Source organism: Patiria miniata, unplaced genomic scaffold (genome assembly GCF_015706575.1).
Source record: "Patiria miniata isolate m_02_andy unplaced genomic scaffold, ASM1570657v1 HiC_scaffold_25, whole genome shotgun sequence".
NCBI classification, from domain to species: Eukaryota; Metazoa; Echinodermata; class Asteroidea; order Valvatida; family Asterinidae; genus Patiria; species Patiria miniata.
In genome coordinates, this window is record NW_024037064.1 from 3,011,037 (window position 1) to 3,037,984 (window position 26,948).

Sequence of the window (26,948 nt, forward strand, 5' to 3'; positions counted from 1 at the left end):
AAAACTCAAAAATATTGATTTCATATTGGCGACAGGACTTGCACATCGATCTTGCTTGGACAACTTTGAGTGCAAGGGAATGAGGAGTAATACTCTCATAATTTACTACAGCTCTATGGAAATGAAATTCTAACAAGATACAGCAGAGGTCAAAGGTCACCCAGGTTCACTGACCTTATGTTGTAATTGTACGTCAACAAAACATATTTCAACAAGGGTAGCTTATCATCTTTTAACATACGAAATCAAACAAAAAAGAAAAGGACTTTTCAATTTGTTTACAGTAAGGCCCCCAAAAAGCTTTGGTTTCTGGTATGGTCAGCTTGCCCCAAAAGTTGTTCAGCAACGCTGATTTTTTTTCAAGTATTTTTTTCTTCAAATGTCGGGATGACTGCAAATGGTGTGCCCGATTAAATTCAGTGCAAAAAATGTACTGGGAGACCAGAAAGGCCACATAAAGCTTATACTCGATTGTAACCCCATCTAATTATGTAATTATACCACCAACAATTTTTTTTTTCAAGTAAGGCAACAAACCCACAGACAAATAAATGCATAGACCACTAGATCCTATTCAGAACTACATGAGCATTTCGTGATTTACCAAGCACCCGACTAAAATCAAACTATATGGGCAAATTCGCTCTCGGTATATAGCCTTTTAACACATTATTGAAGAATTCCAGTCAAACATGTAACAAACAATTATGAAGTTAGTTTTTGATTGTAAACAAATCCATTGTGAACTAAATACGATTTCTGTAGATAAAAAACAATATGGTACTCAACATTTTCATACAACTTTTGAGAAATACAGCCCTTACCAAAATAATTTATCAATTGTATTTTAATGTATGTACCGTACTAAGCGTTTTGGCACATTAAACCAGCACCACGTAGTTATGCACGCTGTCAACAAACGACTTAACCAAATCACAGTTTCAAGCGACTGACTGGCGGTCTATGCGTTTATATGTCAATGAAAAAAAACAGAAAAGCATGATGGCGCCCTCTATGGCTGCTCATCTAAGAAAAGTAATTAACTTAACTATGTCTTGTGGATGCTGCGGCTGTGACGAAAAGCGCCCTCTATAAGGAATGGAAGGAGAGGTGTCCTCATGTCACATGACCAGCTGGCTCCATGCTCCCCAAACCTGGAAAAATAGAAGACAAAATTCCAAATTAATAAAATTATGTTAAGATTTGGAAAGTCACAAAACGGGGATTGTTTTGCTGTGTGACTGGGGGTGTATATAGTACTGATATACCAGCTACATGCAATGATGTGAAAATATTATTCCAGAACGTGTAATTTTTGTCCAACTATTTTAGGACCCCGATCCCTGCAAACTAAAAACAAACAACAAAAAATTGACATTGATGAGGGGAATGTTTAATTATTTTGCAGTACTCTGAATCAACACGCCTTATCACTTATTCTGTTTCCCCTAAAAATATTTTAGTTAAGGTCGTCGTTTGCCCGGCAGAAGGGCATATGTGCATATGCCCTTATGCAATAGCGCGTAATGACCAAAATGTTCCCAGCAAAGGGCATATGCAGAAAACTGCCTCCATTTGAATGAAATTTAAAACATTTGATTCAAACGCACAGGGGAACAATGGAACCTTTCAATGCAATTTTCTTGAAAATGATTTTCGCATCAGAACGCTCATTAGCCAGCCTTCTGCCGGGCACCCGACGGTTTGTATAACTAATACATAGATCCTTGTCATTTGATTGGTGGAACTCACATCACGTGACATCCATTATTGCTCCGATTCAAGCCGGGCTCAAAAAGTCCCATGAGCCCATGGGAAATGGGAAACACTATTGAACAGCTAGGATCATTCTCGTTCCATTGCTTGGATTTTGCTTGCAAAATGCTGCATGCTGCGTGTGTGCGCGTTGAACGTTGCGATAAGCGTGTATTGTTCCTACATGTAAGAGCCAGTAGTATCAGAGTTGGGTTCAAACGTTTTGTGAAGGGGTTGTTTGGAAGAGAGAAATACATTTCCCACCATTTCTTAACACAAATCAAATGACAAGGATCTATATGTCAGGTGTATAAAACAAAAATTGAGTGGCTTTAAATTGTGAAATGGGTGGAGTATTATCGCTCGGTAAAATCTTGATTTCCCTCTTCACTCTGCTATTGTCCAGCGATTATACCAGGCGATAATATTTCACCCATTCCACTCTGAGCCACTCAATGCTTGTATAGTTCTGAGCAGGTACTTTAGACCTCAAACGTTTAACAACTTCAAAACCTGGGCATTCACTACATCAAGAATACACCGAACCTGGCCTGAAGAACGATTCTGCAGGAACTATTCAAGGAATTTATGTTAAGAAATAATGACAGGTTTTGAAACTGTCTCCCAATTGCTGAAGCTAGCAATAATGCGCCTTTATATTAAAGCGGCTGATAGATACGTGTTAATTACTGACGACCATGTGAGGTGCTCTGGCAAAATGAGACAGAACTGGGGAGAGGTTGTATTAGGAAAAAGAATAAAATTCTCCTTACAATTCATACTGTTTGTTTAACTTCAATAAGATATTCCATTGACAAGTTATGGCTCACTTTAAACTTTGCTTTTATCGACATGCAAAAATAGCAAAATACTGAGAAAAAGGCCTGGCTGTAAAAATTCGAGTTTTGTATTCACGAAAATGAACGATGCCAATTATCTTATCTAAGAAACTCTTGTATTCCATGATTTTTAAACTACCTGTTTTGCTTACTTATAGGAATGTCACTCTTAAAATCAGCAAAAGAACCCCAAAAATCCCCCTATCATTTTTTCTTGCATTTCCCTTCACTACGGCCTGTGCCCAGTTTCGTCTCATTTTACCAGAATGCCTCACAAATATCCTGATAATTTTGACACGGACTTAAGCTTTGAGACAGGACCCACCTTAGGAATGGTGCCATGAAGTTGCATGGCGGCTACAGGGTTCCAGACCGTTCCTGCCTTTCCATGAGCTGTCACCCCTCCCCCATCTTCCATGGCCATGTTATGATGCATGCCAGACATTGGCTCATGTTGCTCACCAAACCGGCTGACAGGTGTCTGTAGGAAATAACCAGGGGAATAAAGTTAGAACTCGCAAGCATGATGACATTTCAGTAATGTCTTGAGATACACAAGATATATCTTGATGAGGTTTTGATTTCTCTATTTTGGTTTCCTCAGTGATCGCTGTTCAGTTTTTGCTGGTTCCAGAGGGCCAGCCTACAGTCCTCTTTGTACCTCACAGATCAACTTACAGTCACTTGTAAGCTGGGCAGTGCTGTTGTATAGGATTACCCTGTAACACCAATGAATGGGCTAAATCAATTGAATCGGACTGTGTGTACTCTGGAACCAACTTGAATTGCCTTGTGTTTTTGTGAACTGTTTTCAAGTCCTGAACTCATGCTGATTGAGTGTGTAGTGGGGCTGGTGGAGGGGTGAGATGCTTACTTGTTCATTAGGAAGCCATCCTCTCTTCAGTTAGGCATCGCCTGTTAGCTGCTGTGCCTGGTATGTCCTCTAAGTTGCTACTTGGGATCCAGTCACCACTGCTCCCTGGGGAAAAATTCAGAAGAAAACAAGTTTATTTTAAATCTGCCATTCATACGGAAAATATTCTCTTGAACGGATGACAACTAATATTTGCTAATTCGCATGTCCTGTATGTCCACTGGGTATCTTAGAAATCACAGTCATCTATTTTTAAATTATATTTTCATGGCCTGAACTTAAATGTTATCGTTTCCTTCTGAGTTGGTTTTTACAGCATTTTTAATCAACAAGGATCTTTTAGCTAAGTTCGTCAATTAGGATCTTAAAGTACAGAGCCAAGAAAATATGAGACTATTTCACACTCCTAATTATCGTGATGCTCTAGATATAGCCAATTTTCATGCATCTAATGAAAGTTGTGTGGTAAATGAAAACTGAGCTTACCTGGTGTATAAGCCCAGATGCTACTCCCTGGTGAACCAACAGGGTAACCCAGATCACTGACGAGTACAACAACAAAGCTGACAGGTGTCTTGCGTTGCCCTCGACTATGCTCATTGCTGATTGGAATTGGTATTAAAGTGACGATCTTGACCAATGGCTGCTGGAGGCAGGGCCTGAGGCTGTTCAGTTGCCATGGTGATCGGACTGGGCGTTGCGGTTGGTCAATGAAGCAAGGCTCAACGAGATGAGAGAGCTGCTCAAAATGAAATTAAAAATATAAAAATCTCAAAATCAATGAGAGAATTACCTATAATGCATGCAATTAATGATTATTTGGTAGGCTTTTGTAATTTTTAAGGTGTTGCATAGTTGCGAGTACAACTATAGGAGAAGGTTTGCAGATACACCAAGTGAAGTGACTGTCTAATAATAATATTTAATAATTGATTCAACCTATATTGCACTCTCTCCACAAATACTGCATCAGACAGTGACTTCCTTTCCCTTTATTCTATCATCAACATTTTCTGAAATATTCTAAAACCTGATTGTGATAACATGACCAATGTGAAATCAGATGGCTTTTTGGAAGGAGTGTTACTTTTTACTGTGAGCAATGGGGGATTAGGGGAGTAGATGTAACTTGTAACATGTTCACTTGCACATTGGTCTTAATTTACACTTGACACAATATTATGCAAAGAGCAAAAAACAAGTCTGAATTAGTTTGTCTAAAAGTAATACACAAAGTATGTTTGTTTGGAAAAATGTGATAGAGTCAGTTTCTTTTCAAGGCAATTCATTCAATACATGAACATTTTGTTTTGGGGTTGACAATTTTGAATCAAAAAGAGTATAAAGAGTATACAACTGTAACATATTATTTCACCAAATATGAAAAGACCAATTAACCTATCTCAGGTCCAAGATACAAACTCAAGTGTAGAGTAAACATATCAGCAAACAAACAAGATAATGAACTGTACATGTCGGTTGCATCCAGCACTTGTCCCCAAAACTCCCCAAGCTCTATATATAAACCATGTCACGTTACTTGATGATGATTCTGTGTTTGCCAGTGCCATCTCTCTGGAATCCGCCCCCTCAAAAGCTACCACTGTTAACACTCTTTGCATTTTTAATTAAAAACTTCTTTATTATTATCAATAGTTTGTCAAGTCAGAACTTTCATTACAACAAGAATTCAATGGGGCGCTGTTCAAAACGTATATCATGGCTACATTTGACAACTTGCTATGCGCTTTCCAAGGGACATTACAATTAACAGCCACTCCCGAAAAAAAATGGTGAAAAAATACGCACACAATCGCGGGGGAAAAAAGACTTTGTGGTCTTCCAGCTAATCATGGTATAAAAAATATGGCTGTGCTTTTCTCCAGATGCCCAATTTTCAGTCGGAGGCGACTGGCCAACACTGGCCTTTAAAAAGAAAGCGAAAATTATATATTTGCAGTGAGCCCCAAACATTGCCTCAAAATTTGCTTCAAGTTTTGTGGGCCATGAACTTGAAGGTTTGTAAAAAAAACACAAAAGTTTGAAGCAGTGAACAGGACTGCAAGTTCATATATCTGTGTAAGTTGGATGAATTATTAAATGCCCTAAAATTGCTCTTTTTTGCAATGCAGCATAGGAATCAGTTTTCAAAATGGCGATGGGTTTCCGGACTATACTTTTGGAGTGATCATCTTTGGATGGATATTCCTTACAAAAGTCACCAAATTAACCAAAAATGATTGAACAGAATATAAAAGATGATGAAATCTATTACTGGGATCTATAGCCATTTATGGTCTGCAACCTGATGGCGTGCACATGTACATGTATGCAAGTATTCCAAATCAACTTATCTCAGGTCCAAGGTACAAACTGAAGTGTAGAGTAAACATTTCAGCAAAAATAAAACAGACAAGGAACTGTACAATGTACATGTCTCAGATTTGGGATCCACCCCCTCTAAAGGTTATGACTATTTACACTTCTTGCATCATAAAAGTGGAAAACCTCTAACAATCTCTTACAAATTGTCTTTCAGTGAATTGACTACTCAATTCTTTCGAGGATAACTGAGATCACACCTGGGAATAAACAGGAATCGAACCAGGGGCCAATAGAAAAGAAAACAAGCAGAAGGATATGAACCAAAGACTCCTCAATTCCTTCAATAATAACTGAGGTCACACCTAAGAATAAACAGGAATGGAATCATGGGTCCAAAAGAAATGAAATGGAATAGAATGGATGCTAAGGTGTATGCACGGGCGTAGCCAGGAATTTGGAACCGGGGTGGGGTGGGGGGGGGGGGGGAGGGGGCAAGCATGACCAGCCTTTACAAACCGGGACCTTTCTTATCATCTGTATATGTGAACGCCCTTACGGCGTGGTGCCCAGCATGCGCGGATCCAGATGGGGGCATACCTGGCCCGTGCCCTTCCCCCCTTTTCGCAACTGTTTTTTTTTTTTTTTTTAACGAGTCATCTTAGGGCGGGTGGGCATTAAATCCATCCCTTTGAGAACATGGCTATCTTTTTCGTTTTTTGAGTCATCATTATGGTGGGCGGACGGGCGGTCATCAAATCAATCTCTTTGACCATAACTATCATACAGTTGTGGTTATTTACCGGTACATGCTAATTAATGCACGCTGAACGTGAACTGTGTGTATGGATTGATTCCTATTGCCCCACACGCTATGTATGAACTCCTGCGCTGCACACACAACGCGCTTCCTTTGAATTGTATGTAATGTATACACTAACCTGACTCGGTGGCAGCGCGCCCTGCCGCGTGCCCACTAGTTTCGTGGGCCAAATACCATGAAATAGCCTTCTTCTTGCAAATTGCATAAAGTAACCATACAGGAGTTCACAACCTCACATGCAAAATTGATCGCCTAATATTCGTGCCAGGGAGATTTGATCCAAAACTTACGGGATCAAACTTTTTATGACAATTGAGATGGTTTTGAAATCGGTAAGTTTTATTTCTTCTTTTTGTTTGCAAAGACTATTCGTAAGGTAATACTCAGCAGTCTTATAAGTTATACAACATTTTTCAGAGGAATTGGGACGGAGAAATTTTCTGGGCCGGTTGAGTTGCTCAGCCGTAGTGGGGCGTGAACGCGCAAGCAAATTTCTAGGTAGAAATGTATGTTTTGATAGTAAACCTTAATTTTTTTGGCTCGCTCGCTATGCTACCTTGCAAAATATCACATGTTCATTTTTTTCACCTGGTGGCTGTCATCAGCACCTTCTAATTTTCAACTAACATCAACAGTGACTTTAAATTCTATATTTGATAGAAAAAAATTAGTGTTATTAAAATTAAAAAATAAACATTGTGAATTTGCTCTTAATGGCTTAAAATACTCATAATGTAGGAGAGAACATCTAAAATTGTAGAGCTTCCAGCGCCCTCAACCCCGCCCGAAAGGGATTTCGCGCTTTGGTCTGGTTATGTGTGCAAAGCGCACACAGTTTTTGTGCCCCCCCCCCCCCTTTTTAAAAATCCTGGAGTGCTCCTGCCCGGGGCCAGGAAAATTTTTGGATTTTTGGATTCATGGTGTCGTTGATGCAATGTCTGGTGTTTATAAATGTATTGTAAGACAATAGCAAGACTTTTTTTAAGTCGTTAGGACTACGCAATGCTCATTTAAGTGGTGGATAACAGTGTTAGCCAGACAATAATAAATGGAAGGGGTGGGGGTTGGGGAAATGGCCCCTTGCCCGCCCCCCCCCCCCCCCCCCCCCCCGGCTACACCACTGGGTGTATGCAATTTAAAATTAACAAAGTGCATCGATCATGAAGGCCTACATCAAGATAGTATGCATACATTTATCTAATAAGGTTCAAAACTCAAGTGTCTAGTGAATATGTACACAGATAACAGATATGTACGTGTGTGACATGTATAAAGCAAAAACCAAAAATCCCATGCTCTATATATAAACCGTGTCACGTGACTCAATGACGATGCTGTGTTTGTCCAGCGCCATCTTTACCAGATCCGCCTCATCAAAAGCCTTAACAGTTTGTGCTCTTTAAATCAAAGTTGAAAACTTCGGACAGTTTCTCTCTGTACAAGTGGCAAATCTACATCTTTAAGTGAATTTCTTGCAAGGAAGATAACAGAGGTAAAAATAAAGAATTAATATTGTCTGTAAATTATTCCTAATAAAGTTCAAGGCTACCTTACAAGCGTAGGAATCTCAATTGTCTTTAGACTACAAGATGTGAAGTGTACAAAGTACGTAGAAGTGTATGTAGTAATGCTCCAACAAAACTTAATCAGTATTGAGTGGGCAAACACAGTGATCTAAAATACATTGTTGTCCATTAAAGACTTTCAATCATTTCAGAAGATTATTAAAGATGTGTTGTTAGAGCTCTTCCAATTGAGTGAGGAATTTTAAAGGAGGGAGCAATATTTCACCTTTGTTTAAAAGTGGAACTTTTGTCTGGACATAAAAAAGCATTAAAAAAAACCCAGAAATATTATTTTGTTCCTCAGTAAAACTCACATGGACTTTGCAGCATTTAAGTATAAAATTTATAAAAGAAGTTACATCTTTGTATTAACCATTCCATTTTCATTTTGAATACTATTTGCATACAGATAATAATGGCTTCAGCTCCAAATATCTTAAGTTCCCTCGAGTGTGATATCTGCCATGAAAAATATAAACAGCCCAAGATACTGGATTGCCACCACAGTTTTTGTGAGGCATGTCTGGAGCAATACTACACTACTAGCTATGGAGGTCAGGCAAAAGTTCCTTGCCCCTTGTGTCGACAGAAGACGGTACTTCCAAAGACACGCATTCAAGGACTGAAAACAAATTTCCATTTGATGGGAATAGTTGATGAGGTCTCACGCCAAGAAAAGCTGGCTTCTTCAGTGAAACAAACATCAAAAGATCAGTACAAATGCCAGAAACACGAGGGTGAAGTTAAATGGTTTTATTGTGAGACATGTGAAGAGTTAATCTGCCGAGCTTGTACTGCAGTAGACCACTGTAAACCAAAACATCACTACATTGACTCTAGATTGGCTTCTAGCAAATACAAACAGTCACTGAAAGATATGTGTCAAGATTTCACTACGGACATCAAACGACTTGAACAAGTTTTGGTCACTTTATCACGAGCTAAGCAGAAGCTTACACAGAACGTCACAAAGACTGTGAAAGCTGTGCAAGACAAAGCGGATAAAATGAGGGCTGAGATAACATCTCAAGAGACAAAGATGATTGAAGAGATCAAACAACTCCAGCAGGATCGCGATAGAACATATGATGAGAACCAGTCAGCACTTACAATGATGCTACAAACTGTACACCATTCACTGGGAACATCTCAGGATTTCATTAGCACTGCATCTGACAGTGATTTTTTGTCCCTATACCCCGTCATCAGCAAAGACTTGAAATCACTCAGGAATCGAAATCCTCCCAAGATTGATCTCAATCTTTCACACCTGAGCTTCATCCCGGGTCAGAGGATTGGTGACATCAATCTGGGCAAGCTGGCAGTCAAAAGCAAGTGGAAGATGTGCCGTGCATTAGGGGAAGAGGGAAGTGGTCTAGAGCAGTTCAATGTGGCTCGAGGTATCACCGGTACTCAACCAGGTGAGATTGCTGTGGCAGACTATTGGAACAACCAAGTGGTCATCTGCAGCAATGAGGGACAACATAAGGGAACCATTCCCTTCAAATCACGTAAGTTTCTTTCATGTACATGTTCATCAACACAAATTTTACTTTTATATTTGCGGCGACGTTACAAGCAAGTTTGACAATTGCAAATGAAAACCAATAAAAAACTGACCTAAAGAATTGAGGTGCTGGCTGTATACCTCCAACAAATTTGATTTTGTTCTCCAGACACATGTTCAAATTTTAGTTTTTTTTACATGTAGGCCTAAGTTTAAAAAAATCTACACAAGGAAGCATACAAACAAATAAAACAAAACTACAACTGAACTTCTATTTATTTCATTACTAATTTCAGGGTTTTGGGGAAGAAAAACTATTTCTATATTGGGGGTCTGTAACATTTAGAAAAGAACAATCTGCCTGATGAGTAGAATTTTCTAGGTATGATCACTTCCCCACATGGACACACTGCTCGACGACATGACCTTCAATCATACTTTTATACTGATGACATACACCGCATTCTGTTCAAAAACCAACACTACATGTAACTACCTAAACGCACTTAATACTCATCTTGCCTACAGGATGTTCAGAACTAGATGGCTGCAAGTTTCCTGAAATTCAACCCCAACAAAACCAAATTATATGTGGCAAAATCAAAGATAAGGCCAAAAAAAAATAAGTCGGTCTCTGGTCAGCGCGCGCGTCGATTTTAATCATGAACGTCAATCTTTTTCTTTCCCAAAATGTTCCGCGGTAGCTTCAACAGCGCCATCTATTGCCGCACCTCCTGATTTTTTTTTTACCAAAGGGCACCAAGGAATGGGAAATTGCACCAAGGCAATTGTACATGACACCAATGTACATGAGGACACCAAAAAAGCAAAATAGTACCCCACCTTGTCTGTACAATCCAAGCTTGAAGAAGAAAAAAAAAGAAAAAAAAAAAAAAAAAGAAACCGCGACACCGCGTCAATTCCGGAACTTTGGTCTGACCAGAGATCGAATATATTTTTGTTTGGCCTAACTTAACTTTAACTAAAATATGCTATACTTCTACGTGTACAAATGATTCAGAGAATCCATCTCAACTGAAACCATCTTCACTCCTAATTCTTACATAAAGACACCTTGCAATTAATTCTGGGTCTAACAGTGAAACATTCCTCAATCAACTGTCTTCAACTGAACAATAATTCATCAATCAGAAACATGATCTCACAGTTGTCTAAAACTCCGTGTTAAAAAAAACCACTTATATAAAACAGTAAAGTTCCACAGAGTAACTAAATGCAGTGAAGGAACTTTATACCTTAACCCTAAAAGGGCCGGGGGGGGGCGGAAACCCCCTCAACATTTTCCGCGATAGCTTCTAAAAATTTTTTTTTCGCAACACGAGCTGTTATGGCTTTTTAGCCTCGAGCTTTGCGCATCTTTTGATACCAAAAACATAAAAATCGGACAACGGGTTGGCCCGTAGCGAAAAATTCTCCGGCGCTACGCGCCGTGAAAACTGAATTTTCGCATATACGTTGTGTACATCGAGCAGAATTGCCATTCATACATATGAATAATTAATTAGCCATAATTCCAAAACCCTTTGACCTATAGTCATGAAATTTCTTGGGCGTATTTAGGAAGAGTTGCTCTATGCTGAGAGATGGTCAAAATAACCCGGCCCCTTTAGGGTTAAACTTAAAAATGAACTTCTTTACAAACTTTGAGGAATCAAATGTCTCAGAACTGAACAACTTATTTCCTCAAGTCTCAACAGTCTTAAGTATTAAAACAACTTAACACAATACAAAGGCTTAAATCAAAGGAAATCTGTCAATGTTAATTATCCAAAATAAAAATTAAATCAACATACCTATAAGAAATAATGGAGATCGAGTTGTAAGCCAAAATACAGAATACATGAGGGCAACTTTATTGCATATGTTGGCAGGGTCACTGCTTGTAAGAACAATGAAGCCAACTTCCTGTCCCTTGCTGATGTGGGAACTCTTGGGTCAGTCCATTATTTTAAAAGTTAAAGCAAAGTCTGGACCATCGCATTAAAAAAAGGGGAGGGGGAAAATTGAAAAAGGGGGTGACCAATTTCCACGGCCTTTACACTCACCCCTGCAAAAAGAAATGTTGTCTCTAACATTTACAAACTTGAAATTACTTCCGATCCTATTTATCAGAGAAACAGTTCATATTGTGTCCATTTCAAGAGCAAAACACGCGTCAGTTACTAGGCGGTTTCTCCTCAGCAAAGTAAATTGATGGGATGCAGGGCGGATGGAGTAGCTAATTCCACTTCCCTTCATCTCCAGATCTCATGTCCAAGATCGTCAGCGAAATGGACTGGAACTTATGCAGGGGCGGATCCAGGAATTTTTGCGGGGGGGGGGGGTTTCATCAGCAAAAAATTCTGAAAATGTACACAGGTTTTTTTCTCCGGACACTTGGCCTCCGTAAATAGGGGGCGCTGTTCAAATTCGATGATTATTAACACTAAATTACAGAATGGTGTACCGTATTTGGAACAGGCAAACATTAGGCCAAAAAAAAAATTCGGTCTCTGGTCAGACCAAAGTTCCGGAATTGACGTGGCCACGCGGCTTTTTTTTTTTTTTTTGCTTTTTTTTTTTTTCTTCAAGCTCGGATTGTACAGACAAGGTGGGTACTATTTTGCTTTTTTGGTGTCCTCATGCATACATTGGTGTCCTCCATGATTTGCTTTGGTGCTTTCGATCATTTGCCTTGGTGCAATTTCCCATTCCTTGGTGCTCTTTGGTAAAAAAAAAAGAGGAGGTGCGGAAATAGAGGGCGCTGTTGGAGCTACCGCGGAACATTTTTGAAAAAAAAAAAGATCGACGCGCATGATTAAAATCGACACGCGCGCTGACCAGAGACCGACTTATTTTTTTTTTTTGCCTTATACCAGTATAACTTTTTTGGGTGTCACAGCTGGGGGGGGGGGGGGTTGACTTATTTTTTTGGAATTTGTATGGACATTTTTGAGGGGGGACAGAGCTGGGGGGGGGGGGTTGACCCCCCCCCCCCCCCCCCCTCTGGATCCGTGCCTGTTGATGACAAGCACAGCAAAGTCTTCGTCTATAGGCTACGTATCTTGTCTAAAGCTTGTGGTGGGTTGACCTCACATGGATGCTACTGGACGACGATCTCTTCCCCCTAGTGTGCACTGCACGGGGGTTTCTTCTAGGGCGTCGTTACTGGCTGTTGGCTCATCAAAGGGTTACACTCTAGGAACCCCACCTGGCTGAGGTAGCGGCTGGGTCCACATCCAGCTGGGTGGCATCATACGTTGGAACTGCATGTAACCCGGTTGGGCCACAGTGTTGTGCATTCCATACATCGGCATTCCCCAGGGAGGTGCAGCAAAACTTTGGACAGCTGTGACTCGAGGATCCATCTGTTGGTATGCTGGTTCTCCGAGTCAGGCATATTCGAACAGTCTTCGGGGCCTGTCTGCATGGTCTGCCTTCCTCAGGAGGTGCTGCTGGCTCAAGCTGTGGCTGCGGTTGCTGCTCTGGAGGTGCTGCTTGCTCAAGCTGCGCCTGCGGCTGTGGCTGCTGCTCAGCTTGTTCATGGTGATGAGGGGGGACTGGTACATCTGGAGCTGTCATCTGGGAACCAGGCTCTGCTAAACTGCTAGCATGGTCCAAACATCATTATCAGCTTCTTCGTTGATCTCCAGCGGTTCAGCACCGGGAACGCCAACTGCAGTTGGGTCATTGTCCTGATCTGTGGTTACCCCATCATCTTCTGGCTCGATCAGTGGTGGTGAATCACACGAAGGACCAGCCGACGGTGCGTTCAGTGTGAATGAAATAGCACCTGGATTTAAAATGGTCTTACTGACCTGGTTACATGGTCTGTCATTTCTCGTGTCAAAGGGGATGCAGATCACAACAGGATCTTCATCGTCAGAGCTGTCATCATTCGCTGAAGACTGAAATTTTGATGCAGGTTGTCTGCGGGTCGGTCTCTGCATACTCCTCTGCGGTTGGGGCTGACTTGGCTTTGGGTCAACATCAGATCGCATGTATCACATGGAAGAAGGAGATTTCGGTGCAGAACTCGATGCTTAGACTTGCCGTTCACAGGTTTCACTTCATAGACGGGTGAGTCTTCTCCCTTCCTTTGGACGACAACATACACCTGGTCTTCCCAGTACGAACGGACTTTCCCTGGACCTGGGTGTCGTCCGACGTTACGGACGAGTACTTGGGCTCCAGGTTGAAGAACAGAACTGTGAGCCTTCTGATCATGGTATTTTCTGCCTCTTTAGGTAGACTTGGATGCATGCTGAGCTGCAATGGAGTAGGCCTCTTCCATTTGCACCTTCCATTTCCTCACAAAGTGGTTGTGGTCTTCAGCACCTGGTCCAAGTTGTGGGTTCAACCCAAAGGCAGCGTCAATTGGTAAACGGGGAAATCGTCCATACAGGAGGAAAAATTTTGCATTTGTTTTGCAATCGTATGCATGAATGACTTTCTGGAGAGATTCTTTCCAATTAGCCTTCTGTTCCATGGTAAGGGTCCTCAACATGGCCAGTAGTGTCCTGTTCAGTCTTTTGCACTGTCCATTTCCCTGAGTGGTATGGTGTTGTTCTCGACCTTGCCACACCGGTGAGTTGATGAAGGCGTCTGAAAAGTCGGTTCTCAAACTTCCCCCCTGGTCATGATGAATGCGGTGTGGATAGCCAAAGCGAAGGACAAAATCGTTGAATATTTTGTCAGCTGCAGTTCTGGCAGATTTGTCTTTGGTTGCATATGCCTGGGCGAATCTTGTGAAGTTGTCAACAACCACCAGGATGTATTCAAATCCATCCTTACTCCTCCCAAGATGAACAAAGTCAATGGAGATGACATCGAATGGTGCTGTGGTGACAATCGTACCCAAGGGTTCTCTGGTGTGTTGTGCAGACTTTCGGTCTTTGAGGCATGGACACACTTTCATGCAGCAATGTTCAATGTCACGCTGCATATGGGGCCAGTAAAAACGATCTCTGGCAAGGTCGAGGACACGTCTTGCACCAAGATGTACCATGTTGTCATGGAGCTCTCTGTATGCAACTGGTCGCAGTTTTTCTGGAAGGATCATCTGGGCCCGCATTCCCTTCTTCCTAAAGAGGAGTCCATCTTCAAGGCTGAGATGTTTCCAGTCGCGGAGTAACGCAACCACATCTGGAGGGTCCTTGGCCAGTTCCTTCCGCATTGGGCGTGTTCCTGTCTGGAGGTACCGGATAACTCTTGCAGTTACTGGGTTCTCCTGCTGAGCTCTCTGGATGTCTCCTTTGTCCATCACTTGGCCACTGCTAGTAGGAGTTGACAAATCAGGGTTCACATTGATTGCTGCAGCCCAGGTGACTTCATCCATGTTGACAGCTTGAAGAGCATTGACGGTGGTCCCAATCTCATCCTGGGAGACTTCACTTGTGCATGCTTTGATGTAGCTATCTATGTCGAGGGGCATTCTGGACAAGGTGTGTGCGTCCGCGTTGCTATTCCCAGAGTGGTACTTTATGGTAAAGTGGTAATCTGCAAGTTCTGCGATCCATCGGTGTCCAGTAGCGTTGAGACGAGCAGAAGACAGTACATATGTCAAGGGATTATTGTCTGTGTACACAGTGAATGGGGCCGAGTAATATAGGTAGTCCCTAAACTTCTCAGTTATGGCCCATTTGAGTGCCAGAAACTCCAACTTTCCCGAGTGGTAGTGGTAGTTCTTCTCGGGTACGGGAACCATAGGATATCACACGCATCTTGCGTTGTAGCCTCTGGTACAGCACTGCACCCAGCCCTTCACATGAAGCATCGGTGTGGACGATGAATGGTTCCTTGTAATCTGGGAACGCCATGATTGGAGGAGAGACTAGGCAACCCAGGATCTTATCAAGTACCTGTTGATGACGATCCGTCCAGTCAATCTTCTGTTTGGAGAGCTTTTGCACTGGCCTCGTTCTGAGATTGGTCTTTGTCCTGTTTTCATCTTCTGCTTACTCTGCTCAAAACTCGGTTCCACCTTCAGTAAATTGTAAAGAGGTCTCACAATACGAGAAAAGTCCTGGATATTGCTGCGATTTACTCAAGTAGGCCTAGCAACTTCCTAAGGTAACCTACGGTTTCTGGTCTCTTTTCGCTGAGGGAATTGACAGCAGCTACATCAGAGGGATCTAACCTATGGCCATCTGCTGATACAAGTCGTCCAAGAAAGTGTACCTCACTCTGGAACAGCTCGCACTTGTTTGGTCTTAACTTGACACCATGGAACTGCATAGGCTGCAGGACCTTAAGTAGGTGTTCCAGATGATGCTGGAAGTTGTCGCTGAAGACCAATACATCATCTAGCTACGTCATGGCAATCTCTCCATTCAGACCATCTAGGCAGGTCTCCATAAATCTTTGAAAGACTGCAGGTGCATTGGTGAGACCAATGGTATTCTGACCCACTCATAAAGTCCCCAAGGAGTGATGAAAGCTGTGAGGGGGCGACTCTCTTCAGACATGAAACCCTGGTGGTAGGCTTTCCCTTGGTCAAGGGTTGAGAACCAGCAGTTGCCCCAAAGGCTGTCCAGCACATCCTTGACCCTGGTTGACGATCGGGAATAGTTTTCCTATTCAGCTCCCCGTAGTCAACGCACAGTCTCAGGCTTCCGTCCTTCTTACGGACACAAACCACCGGCGATGAGTAGGGTGAAGTAGATTTGGCGATCCAGTTACGGCTGATGAGGTCAGACAAGTATGTGCGCACCTCTTGGTACAGGGGGCAGGGCATGGATATTTAAGTCTTTCGGACTGGCGTTGTATCGTTCAAGTCGATCTTCATCTTTAGGTCAGGAACACTATCAAGGTCGGAGTCATTCTTTGCAAAAGCTGCCGAATTTTCTTTGAGGAGTTTCTCCACTGCAGCCTTCTGGGAAGGTAGTAGGTGACTCAGGTCAACTGGTGGTATCCATTGGTCATCACTGGTTATACTCAAAACTGTAGCTTTTCCACTGTTTGTGGGGCAGTTGCGGTGGGATGTTGTCCATTCCTTGAAAGTGGATGGCTCTATCGGATAGACAGAATGGACCAGCTGAATATGGCCCAACAGGCTCCGTCGTCTCAGGGTGATGTCTCTGTCAGTGGTGTTCATCACTTGAATGATGACGGGACAACCGGTACCTGGAGTTAGACTGACTACTGACTCTTCAACTTGAAGACCTTCAGGCCACTGACGTTCAACATCTGGCTCGAACAGTCCTGTAATCTTGCAGTCTAGTGGTCCTGCACGGGTCCGACACCGCACACCGACACTGCTCTGGTGGGGTATTACGATGTCTTGTCGTCCCGATTTGATGCTGCACACTTCTTCCGGGTCATTTGTCTAGATGAGTTGAACTAACTTTTCGGCTCTACTCTGTTACAAGTTCTTCATTGCACCACCAAGAATGCAGCTCGCATCTTTGCCGGAATGCTGTACAACCATCTCGATCACAGTGTAGCCTATGATGGGATGCTGTAGCTGGTTCTTGGTGACGAGAGCGGGGAAAGCTACTGGAGGGCACATCTGTGGTGTATTCATCTTTAACTCAATTTCTACCCATCCTTCAAACGGGATCTGTGTGCCATTAGCAGCTCGTAGGTCAAGCTTGCTCTCATGTTCCAGAAGTTTGGAAAGTGGACGGACAGATGTACTGGGTAGGTTGTCCTGAAGCCAATCAGTACTTATCAGTGAAACTTGGGCTCCAGTATCCCATAATACTGTTGTGGGCAAACGGTTCAGGAGGCAATCAACGGTACATCTGGGACCGATAAGGTTTGTCACTTTCTGATGTTGTCTTGGGGTAATGTGACAGATGAAAGTTCTGTTATGGTCAGGATTCTGTGAGATTGGTTGGGACATTGTTACAGACCTGGTAACACCCTGTCCCGTGATTGCAACCCATCATCATTTCCCTTGCGACGCTGTGTGTTTCCTTGACGACAGCCACGTACGAAATGGTCTGGCGATCCACACTTTAAGCAGTGGTCACAGGATGAGCCAGTGCCATCTTCTTGGCACTTGGCACTTCCTGCAACCGCGACTAGTGGAGGGTCGGAGTGAGGGGGCTCGTCGTTGGGGATGTCTTGTCGGGGCCGTCTGTAGCGTTTCATTCAGGGCCGCGACGTGTGTTTTCAAGGCCGTGAGCTCTGCCATCCCAGCCTGTAACTCTGCTATCTGTGATGTCAGCAGGCTTCGGTTGAGATTTTGGTGCAGGCTCGTTCTCCTGAAGCTGGTTGACAGCGACGGGCCTTTTGGGATGAAGTTTCTTTCACCTTTCTGCTTCAAAACTCGAGCTAACGTTCAACTTTTCAAAGAGAGTTTCATCAGTCAAATCTGGATTATCTAGATAAGGGCGTAGCTCAGCTTTGATACTGACGCTCCTGACGAGGGTGGGGTCGTAACACAGCCCATACTCTGCCTCTTGACTGGCAAAGACCTTCTGTCTTAGGTCAAGCGCCTTTAAGAGAAATGCCTGAGATGACTCCTTTGGGTCCTGGGCAAGTTGTGCCAGCTCTTTGTACAATGCCGTGGCGTCCCTCTCTTGGTAATGGCATCTCAGAATGCAGCGAAGACTCGGCAATGTGATTTGTCTGCGTCCCTCCAGGTAACTCAGCCGCGCCGCTCCCGGCACAATAGCTCGGATTACACCTTGGACGACGTAATTGTCCCGGTACCCCTTCTCACAACCAACCTCAATTTGGTGCGCCAGCCTGTCATTCTGGCCGGGTTCTCCGATCTGTCCAGAAATTTTGAATTCACGACGCATTAGACTCAGGACTTCTGGTCCCATGGTTGGTTGCTCGGATTTAGCGGGGACCAACTTCAAAGGGGCTGGCTGGGCTTGCAAAGGTTCGTCTGAAGAGTCGGGCTTTGCACTTTTGGCTGAGACAGCTGCCTCATGTGGAACAACCTTGGGGCCAGCAATTCCATCAATGAATTCGTCCAGTCCTTGGAGCAGCTCAATTCCTCCATCAGCGCGATCTAGGACTTCATCACCGTATGTGTGACTAATCACTTTCTGCACCAGCCTCTGATGACCGTTGACTTACTCCGCTGTATATCCGGTCTCCAGCCACAGGTGCTCGCAGACTGTTGGAGCTGTTGAGTGGAAAGGCCACGTATTCTGGCATTGAGCTTATCGACATCTTCCACGATATCCATGTTGTTCACTTGATAGACAGCACGATGGTCGTGGTCACGTCACTGGGGGCTGAGTCGTGTCAGCGGCTTGAGGCGATCCCTCCTCTCGCTGGTGGTACACCCTGGTCTCGCACACCCAGTCAACTTGCCAGTCCCGTCGGCTGTCTAGATGCTGTTTACTGTCGCAACTGGTTTCGGTTTGTTTCACTGGATAGACGCATTTCGTCTACTGCAATTCTCGTCCGACACGCCTATCCCTCTCGTGCCTCCAAATGTTACACCCGTGTAATTGACAGAGGTGGCACTTACGAAAGTTACATTAAAATGATGAAGTTGGTGACCCTGTAAGAAATAATGGAGAGTCGTCAGCCAAAAATACAGCAATACATCAGGACAACTTTATTGCAGATGTTGGCAGTGGCAGGGTCATTGCTTGTAAGAACAACGAAGCCAACTCCCTGTCCCTTGCTGATGTGGCAACTCTTGGATCAGTCCATTAGTTTAAGAGGTAAAGCAAAGTCTGGACCATTACATTATAAAAGGGGAGGGGGCAAAATTGAAAAAGGGGTTGACCAATTTCCATGGCCTCTACAATAAGACCAAAACAAGACGTCATAATTTTATGTCCAAAAATTGACATCTTTAAGTAATCAGAAAAAAATATCTTTTTGGTGTCAGAAAAAGACGTTTTGTAGTCAGAAATAGACATATTTTTATCGTCAGAAAAAGATTTCTTTTTGTCGTCGGAAAAAGATGTCTTTTTGGAGTAAAAAAAAGGTGTCATTTAGGAGTAAATAAGACATTTTGTCGTCAGAAAGAGACGACCTTTTTGTTGTCAGAAAAAGATGTCTTTTGGTGTTGCATTTAAGCACAAAATAAATACAAAAAACAAGACTTAAAAAGCAGGGGGTGGTGGGGCGGATTCTGCGCCCCCAAGATCTCGGCCATCAAAAGACAAAAAATTATGAAACTCGGTACATGCATCGAACAACTAAACATAAACAAACCCAAGACATTCCATTACCAGAGGTCAAAGGGTTTAGGAATTACGGCCAATTAATTATGCATATGCAACAATGGTAATTTTGCTTTGTGTACACTACATATACGAGAAAATTCAGTTTTCACGGCGCGACAACACCTGTTCCGAATTTTATGTTTTGGTATCAAAAGATGTACAAGACCCTAGGCTAAAAAGTCAGGACAGCTCGGAACACGAAAAAAAGTTGAGGGGGGGCAGATCTGCCCTCGGCCCTTTTTGGGTTAAAGACGTCGTGTGCCCACTGGGTTACAACAGCTTGGTCAGAGTATTTTCAAATGTTGCACTACTTCAGCTTTGGAACCGTTGGTCACATGAAAGCATAAAACCTTTTACACAGAAACTTAAAACAAATCTTTTTATGCTGGCTTTTTCAAACAACTGAGGTTTTTTCTTTACATCTACACCAGCACCTTTGATTGCTTCCAGGGGATGTGCATGTTACAAAATTTGTGCTTTTATAACTGTTATTATTATTGTTATTACCCACAGATCCACGGTCAGTTGCAGCCATCCACTATCCTGAGGAACGCTTGCTTGTGTTGGAGTATGGAAGCAAGTATGTGAAGTCGTTTAACATGAAGGACAACACTCTTGTTATGCAGTTCCCAACAGTGGAAAAGAGTCGTATTGACAATACACAAGTGGACCTCCGTAGTGTAGCTGTCAAAGACAAGGACAATAATAGTACAATCTTAGTGGGTGATTTCAAGAGGATGGTGTGGACTGAACACATACCCAATGGTGAGATCCTACGGACCATATCTGTGCAAAATCCACCTTGCTACCTGGCTCCTGATAATGACACTGATAGAGTTGTGGTCAGTGGACTTGGCACAAAGAAAGTAGACGTTGCTGATAGCAAAGGTACAACAATCTTCACCATCAAACCAACCATTAATGGCTACCCAGTGAAGTACTGTATGGGTGTATGCTGTGACAGCACAGGCATCTACCTTGCAGTGGACCAAGATACGTTTCTGCAGTATTGCACTGGTCATATTCACCACTATGACCTAGATGGCAGGTTTCTTGATTGCCTGGCTCAGGGTCTACATGACCCACGTGCAATAACTCTTACATCAGATGGGCAGCTGGCAGTGGCTGACGGCTATTCAATCAAAATGTACCACAAGGTGTGATTTCATTCAACGTGACATTGACTAGCAATCATCATTCCAACAGCAAAGGACGAAATTGTCCAGTCATGACAGAAAACAACTTCCTGTCCCACTTTAGTACAGGCGAACCTCAAACAAATTGCAACAGATTTTTTTTACCACAGTGCATTTCTATAATGTCCCTAAAATGACATACTAAAAGTCTCAAGAAATCCAGGTGGTGGAAATATGCCTAATTTGCATAAATCCAAAGTGGCCGGATATTTTAGGACTTTCGCACTGATTTGGTCGTATTTCATATACTAGGTAGCTTTTGAGATATTTTAAACAACAATTTTAATCCTTTTACATTGATTTACTCATTATTCTAGACCGTGGTAACTTTCAATATCCTTGTTTCCGAAATATGCGTTATGCCGATAATTTGCGTAAATGCCATTTATTAATCTGCATGGATTAAAGTTAAAATTATGGCTGTCACGTGTGGACATGTCACAATTAAATTTTCCCTGATAATCTAAGTCATGTACATAGAAAAATTTCACACCATGGTGTATTGCTATAATAAGGTTCCTTAAAAAAGGGAAGAAATCCAAGTGGTGGAAATATGCCTAATTTGCATAAATTCAATATGGCAACTAATTACATGATTTCTGATTTGGCCATAACTCTCGTCCTGAATTGCTTTTTGGGGAACTTTGAACAACCATTTGTCCTTTGGCATTGATTTCATCATCATTCCAGTCCTGGGTACCTTTTGAGATCCTATGTTCCTTTGGGGTATAATATTTTTTGTTAGGTTTCTAGCTCTTGTCAAAGTTGGTATAAGTGTTGGAAAATGTGACATCCCTGTGTTGCAGAGCGAACCCTTGCGCCGCTCTATTCAGACTTAAAATCAAAGAATAACTCAAGAGAACAGATGATTCAACACAGGATTTATCAATCACAAAAACCAATTATATATTACGGGAAAGACATAACCAAAAACCGCAAACTCAATTCGAAAATACGTGGGCGAGGGTTTTATACCCATCCCACATGGGTGCAAGCCCGGAATTGGTATGCAAAGGGAAGGAATTATGATTAGCATAATTCACCTAGCATCCACCTCCGAAGTTACATAACACTTTACAGTCGTACAAATTTAGTGATTAATAAATCAAATCAGAAATGAAAAGGAATAATTTCAGCAGTCTTGTGACACCCTGTGCATGAACTCATTTCAGGGACAAAAATCCCTACTTTAAATCCACTAGTACACTGCATAGGGAAATCACATTTTGCAACACGTTTGCCAACTTTGAGATGAGCCAAAACCAAACAAAAAATATTGTACCCTATTTTTTGATATTTTGTAGAAAACATATGTTGGGGTTTAATTTTCATCCAAGTTTGTCTCAATGTCGGGTGATCCACTAGATCAAATTCAAGGTCAAAGCAAAGGTCAAAATGTCATTATACTTCAAATAACCCCGACATGAAAAGCAATGGTAAATTTGGATTTCTCATGATGTAACCTTTCAAAAGAAATCAAGATTAACAAATTTGGCTCACAAATTATAGAGATATGGTCATTTAAAAAATGGCAGTGCCATTTTGACCAAAATTGCCTAGGCGGTAGCTCGAAAACTGTTTGTTGATGGCGCTAAAACTAACAATTTCGGCTTTTCAGCTGAAATTTCCCCATAAAATAAATATGAACCAATATGAACCAATTTTTGGCCATTGCACTTTTCTTTGCTAAAGAAGGAATTTTTCTCATATTTGGATAGAGTTTACCTTCCTAAGCTGGAAATCCATTAGTAGCATTTTTTTTTTCCATCTACCATGTGGCAGCCGTGTTGGAATTTATAATGGCCGCCATTTCGGGCCTAATTTGTATCTAACTTCGGACCTGATTGTCATATGAAGTTCATTTTGATGGCAAACCCTATGTTTTTGATACAAAGGAACCCGAGAAAATCATTGTTGATGGGGTATACTCCCAGTGGAGTACCCCATCAACAATGATTATAACTTGGCATCTTTGGTATCAAGAACATGCAGTTTGCCACCAAATGGACTTCATACGACATTCAGATGCCACCTTATTCTTTAAATGAAATCCAAGATGGCCGCTATTTTTGAATATCCAATATGGCTGCCATCCATTTGGGATACCTTAATGTGTTAATTGGATTCCTTGGTATCAAATTTATGGGGTTTGCCACCATTAGTGATTTCATACAACATTCAAGTTAGTTCAAAATGGCGGCAATTATGAAATATCCAAGATGTCTGCCATCCATTTGGAGTACATCGTAAACAATAAAGTACTCGGGTTCCTTTGTATCAAAAACATGGGGTTTGCCATCAAAATGAACTTTATGTGACAATCAGGTCCGAAGTTACATGATACAAATTAGGCTCGAAATGGCGGCCATTTTTAAATCCAAGATGGCTGCCAATGGTAGCTGGGAAAAATGTCTCCAATGCACATCCGATCGACTTAGGGAGGTAAACTCTTTCCAAGTATGGCAAAAATTCCTTCTTAAAGCCAAAAAAATGCAAAAGTACATAACAGCCTATACTATATGGCCAAATCATATGAAAATAATGTAATTAGCGACCTTTTGAATTTATGCAAATTAGGCATATTTCCATCACTTGGATTTTTAACAACTTATAAGGGACCTTATAGCAATGCACACTGTGTTGTGAAATTTGACTTGGATTATCAGGGAAAATTCAATTGGTAGATGTCCACATATGGCATCCATTATTTTAACTTTAATGTAGGCAAGTTGACATAAGGCATTTATGCAAATTATACTGAATTTGGAAAATTTCGGAAACATAGGGATCTTGAAATTTACATAGGACTAAAATAATGAGTAAATCAATGTATAAGGACTAAAACTGTCGTCTAAATTACCTCCAAAATCTACCTAGTATGAGAAATATGACCAAATCAATGCAAAAGTCCTAACATATGCGGCCATTTTGAATTGATGCAAATTATGCATATTTCCACCACCTGGATTTCTTAAGACTTTTAGTATGTCATTTTAGGGACATTATAGAAATGCACTGTGGTGAAAAAAATTTTGTTTGTTTGAGGTCAAACCTTATATTTCCTGTACTACTTATTCAAAATCTCCATTCAAAACTGTCGATCCCTTGAGAGCCATTTTGATCCGTATCAGCAAATTTTTAATTTTATGATTGGAAACTATATTTGAGTGAGCGAGTACAATTTTGACATGTGCTAGTACGAGTACTTTGCTGCTCCATTTGAGTACCGTCATATCGAGTACGAGTATTTTGACATACGAGTATGAGTACGAGTACAAATACGGTACTCCAAAAAAAAGTACTCATACGACTACTGAGTACGAGTACTACAAGCAACACTGCTTGTACCATATTACAAAGATGTTATAAATTTTGTTACGTCATCAAGACATCATTAGGTATCAAATTACGGTACAAGCGATTTCAGGGCACAATTTGACGAAATAGTTTGAGCTATATAAGGGACTTTAGCGGGTGCTGAGCTGTTTAAATTTAGTGAACCCCCACCTCCCCACCCCAACACATTTTCCCCACCCAGTACGAGCTATCCAATACTTAACAACTTTGTGTGGTGTTTATGAAACCCTGGCTTCACATATGGCTTCCACTTTATCTCTAGCCCCAAATTTGATGTGTAACACATTCAAACCCAGTGAAAATACTCCAACCATCCATTGGCCTTGTGTGATAGGGTTTGGTGTCTTGAACCAATATTGCACTGGAGTGGCATGGGACAGAGGCCTGAAGCCTGAAGCCAGGGACAAAACCAAATTTTCGTAAACTCACTTAAGATTCTTTGTTCCTTACATGGAACTTGCTGTACATGGTGTATATATGCTGCCTCCTTTTATAACAAAGATTTGAGAAACTTTTTAAGATCATTCATTCTTGAAATGCATTATTCCTTAATGGGACAACTGAATAATTTTAACTTTAACAATGAATTACTGTTTAATTGAGTTTTACAATAAGGGTCCCAGACAAACCTTTAATATTTACTCAGTTCCTTTTCAGTAACTTTTCTTGCAGGTTGCATTTACACATTACAATTGATGAAACTTTACTCTTCAAGAAAATTCACTTGTCCAAATGCATAACATTTACAAAGCTCATTCTATTAATGTGGTTTAAAATGTTCATTGACAGAATGGAGAATTGCGTGGACAGTGTTCGTAAGGTTTATATCTTGAACTCATAGCCAAAGCAAGTTTTGCAACCACTTCATCCTTGAGATGTAACCATACTACAAGTATTTTGTGAAATAATATTGTTTAAATTCATTTTAAGCATACACATAGTTAGTACTCAGATTACTGTTCAATATAGCCTTAATTTACTGAGTTTTTACTTTTTACAGTTTCAGTTTACACATTTGATTTTATGATACACTTACTGTATATTCAAGATAATTTACTCATTGAAATGTTTGCCAAAGATGAGCGAAAATTAATTTGGGTTCTGTCTTAATTCACAGAATGAGACTCATGTTAATAAGAATGAAGACTCATAATTAAGATTCATGTTTATAAGAATGATTACTTCAAGAAAACTTGAAAATGAAAAAAAATATCATCACTTTAGTTTGGGTTTCAGCAAAATTAATTAATTTGTTTGTAAAGTATCAATGTTAATGTAAAAGATTACATGTTCAAGTGGAATTTTAAGTATTCAACAATTTACTACTGTATCTGGATCTTAGTAGTCACAACTAGACTTTGTAAACTCTCATTATGCATATTCTTAAATGTGTTCCTAATAGAACTTACGCCCTACATCTACTCAATGAGTGCGTTCGATTACTTCCCCCAGTTTACTAGCGCCTGGCTTCTCGTGTTATGACTGACATGTGCAGTAGAGCTAACTCAACGAACGATTTCAGGTAAAGTTTCCTGCAAGAGCTAGAAAGGTGAACTTTGACATGACAAACCTGCATCCGATTCAACTGTATAGAGCTAGGTCTAGGTCAACGCCCATTGAAAATATACAAGGACGCACTGACAATAGACCCGCAGCCGAAGCTATGGAAGCCCTTTTCGGTCACGTTGGCAGCCATGTATATTGCATGGCCTTATGGGATACTTACCCAAGTAACCAGCTCGGCGAGTCGGTTACTTGGGCCAGGCTAGAGTAAGCGCGAGAAGTCAAAAAAGAGGTAAATGGAATGCTTTCGAACTTGCATGAGTAAGCCCGGGGGAAGTAATCGAACGCACTCATTATATACTGTGGTATCTCTTAATTACATTTTCTGATAAAAGAAATTACCAGTTTTGGAGGTCTTGAGACCACCGTGGGTCTCAAGGCCGGCCCAGTACTGAACTGAAGTTGCATCAGAGGACAAAAATCATGCAGCCTGACGCAAAAGCCAGGGACAAAGCCAAGATTTTGCAAACATAATTAAGATTCTTAAATTGTTCCTTATGGAGCTTGCTGTACATGCTGCTATCTCTTCTACCGAAGATAAAAAACTTTCAGGATCATTTAGTTCTTGAGATACAAGAGTCTTAAAATTTAATTTGAATAATTATAACTTTACAAATGCATTACTCAGTTCAATTTAGTGTTACGATTAGTGTTCAAGATAAGCCTTTATTCACTCAGTTATTTTTTTGTTACTTTTTAAAGTTTGCACTTACATATTTAATAAATACAATACTACTCTTCAAGCAATGGAATTGTCCAATGTATCTTAAAGATAAGTGACAAAGCTCATTGTTTTAATGTGGTATCAGATTTTCATTCACACAATTGAGAATTGTGTCGACAGTGTTCATGAGGTTTATATCTTGATCTCATCAGAGGCTTTAGAAGCCAAAGCTGGAGACAAAACCAAGATTTTGTAAACTCCCTGAGATTCTGAAATTTGTTCCTATTGAAATCTACATGTTATATACTATATTATATATTGTACTTTTTTATATTAGA

General features: G+C 41.3%; 2 protein-coding genes across 2 annotated transcripts; one reads left to right on the forward strand and one right to left on the reverse strand.

The window, feature by feature from the left end:
* Positions 1-490: 490 nt before the first annotated feature.
* LOC119733329 lies at positions 491-20,510 on the reverse strand. Its single transcript, XM_038206919.1, has 4 exons — positions 20,338-20,510; positions 3,955-4,207; positions 2,920-3,075; positions 491-1,154 (listed from the first exon to the last, which is right to left on the reverse strand). The coding sequence occupies exons 2-4, from the start codon at positions 4,066-4,068 to the stop codon at positions 1,122-1,124; spliced, it is 303 nt and encodes a 100-aa protein (XP_038062847.1). The 5' UTR covers positions 4,069-4,207; positions 20,338-20,510; the 3' UTR covers positions 491-1,121.
* LOC119732814 (tripartite motif-containing protein 2-like) lies at positions 8,541-10,057 on the forward strand. Its single transcript, XM_038206416.1, has 2 exons — positions 8,541-9,689; positions 10,032-10,057. Exons 1-2 carry the CDS (start codon positions 8,594-8,596, stop codon positions 10,055-10,057), a joined length of 1,122 nt encoding a protein of 373 aa, XP_038062344.1. The 5' UTR covers positions 8,541-8,593.
* Positions 20,511-26,948: the final 6,438 nt, after the last annotated feature.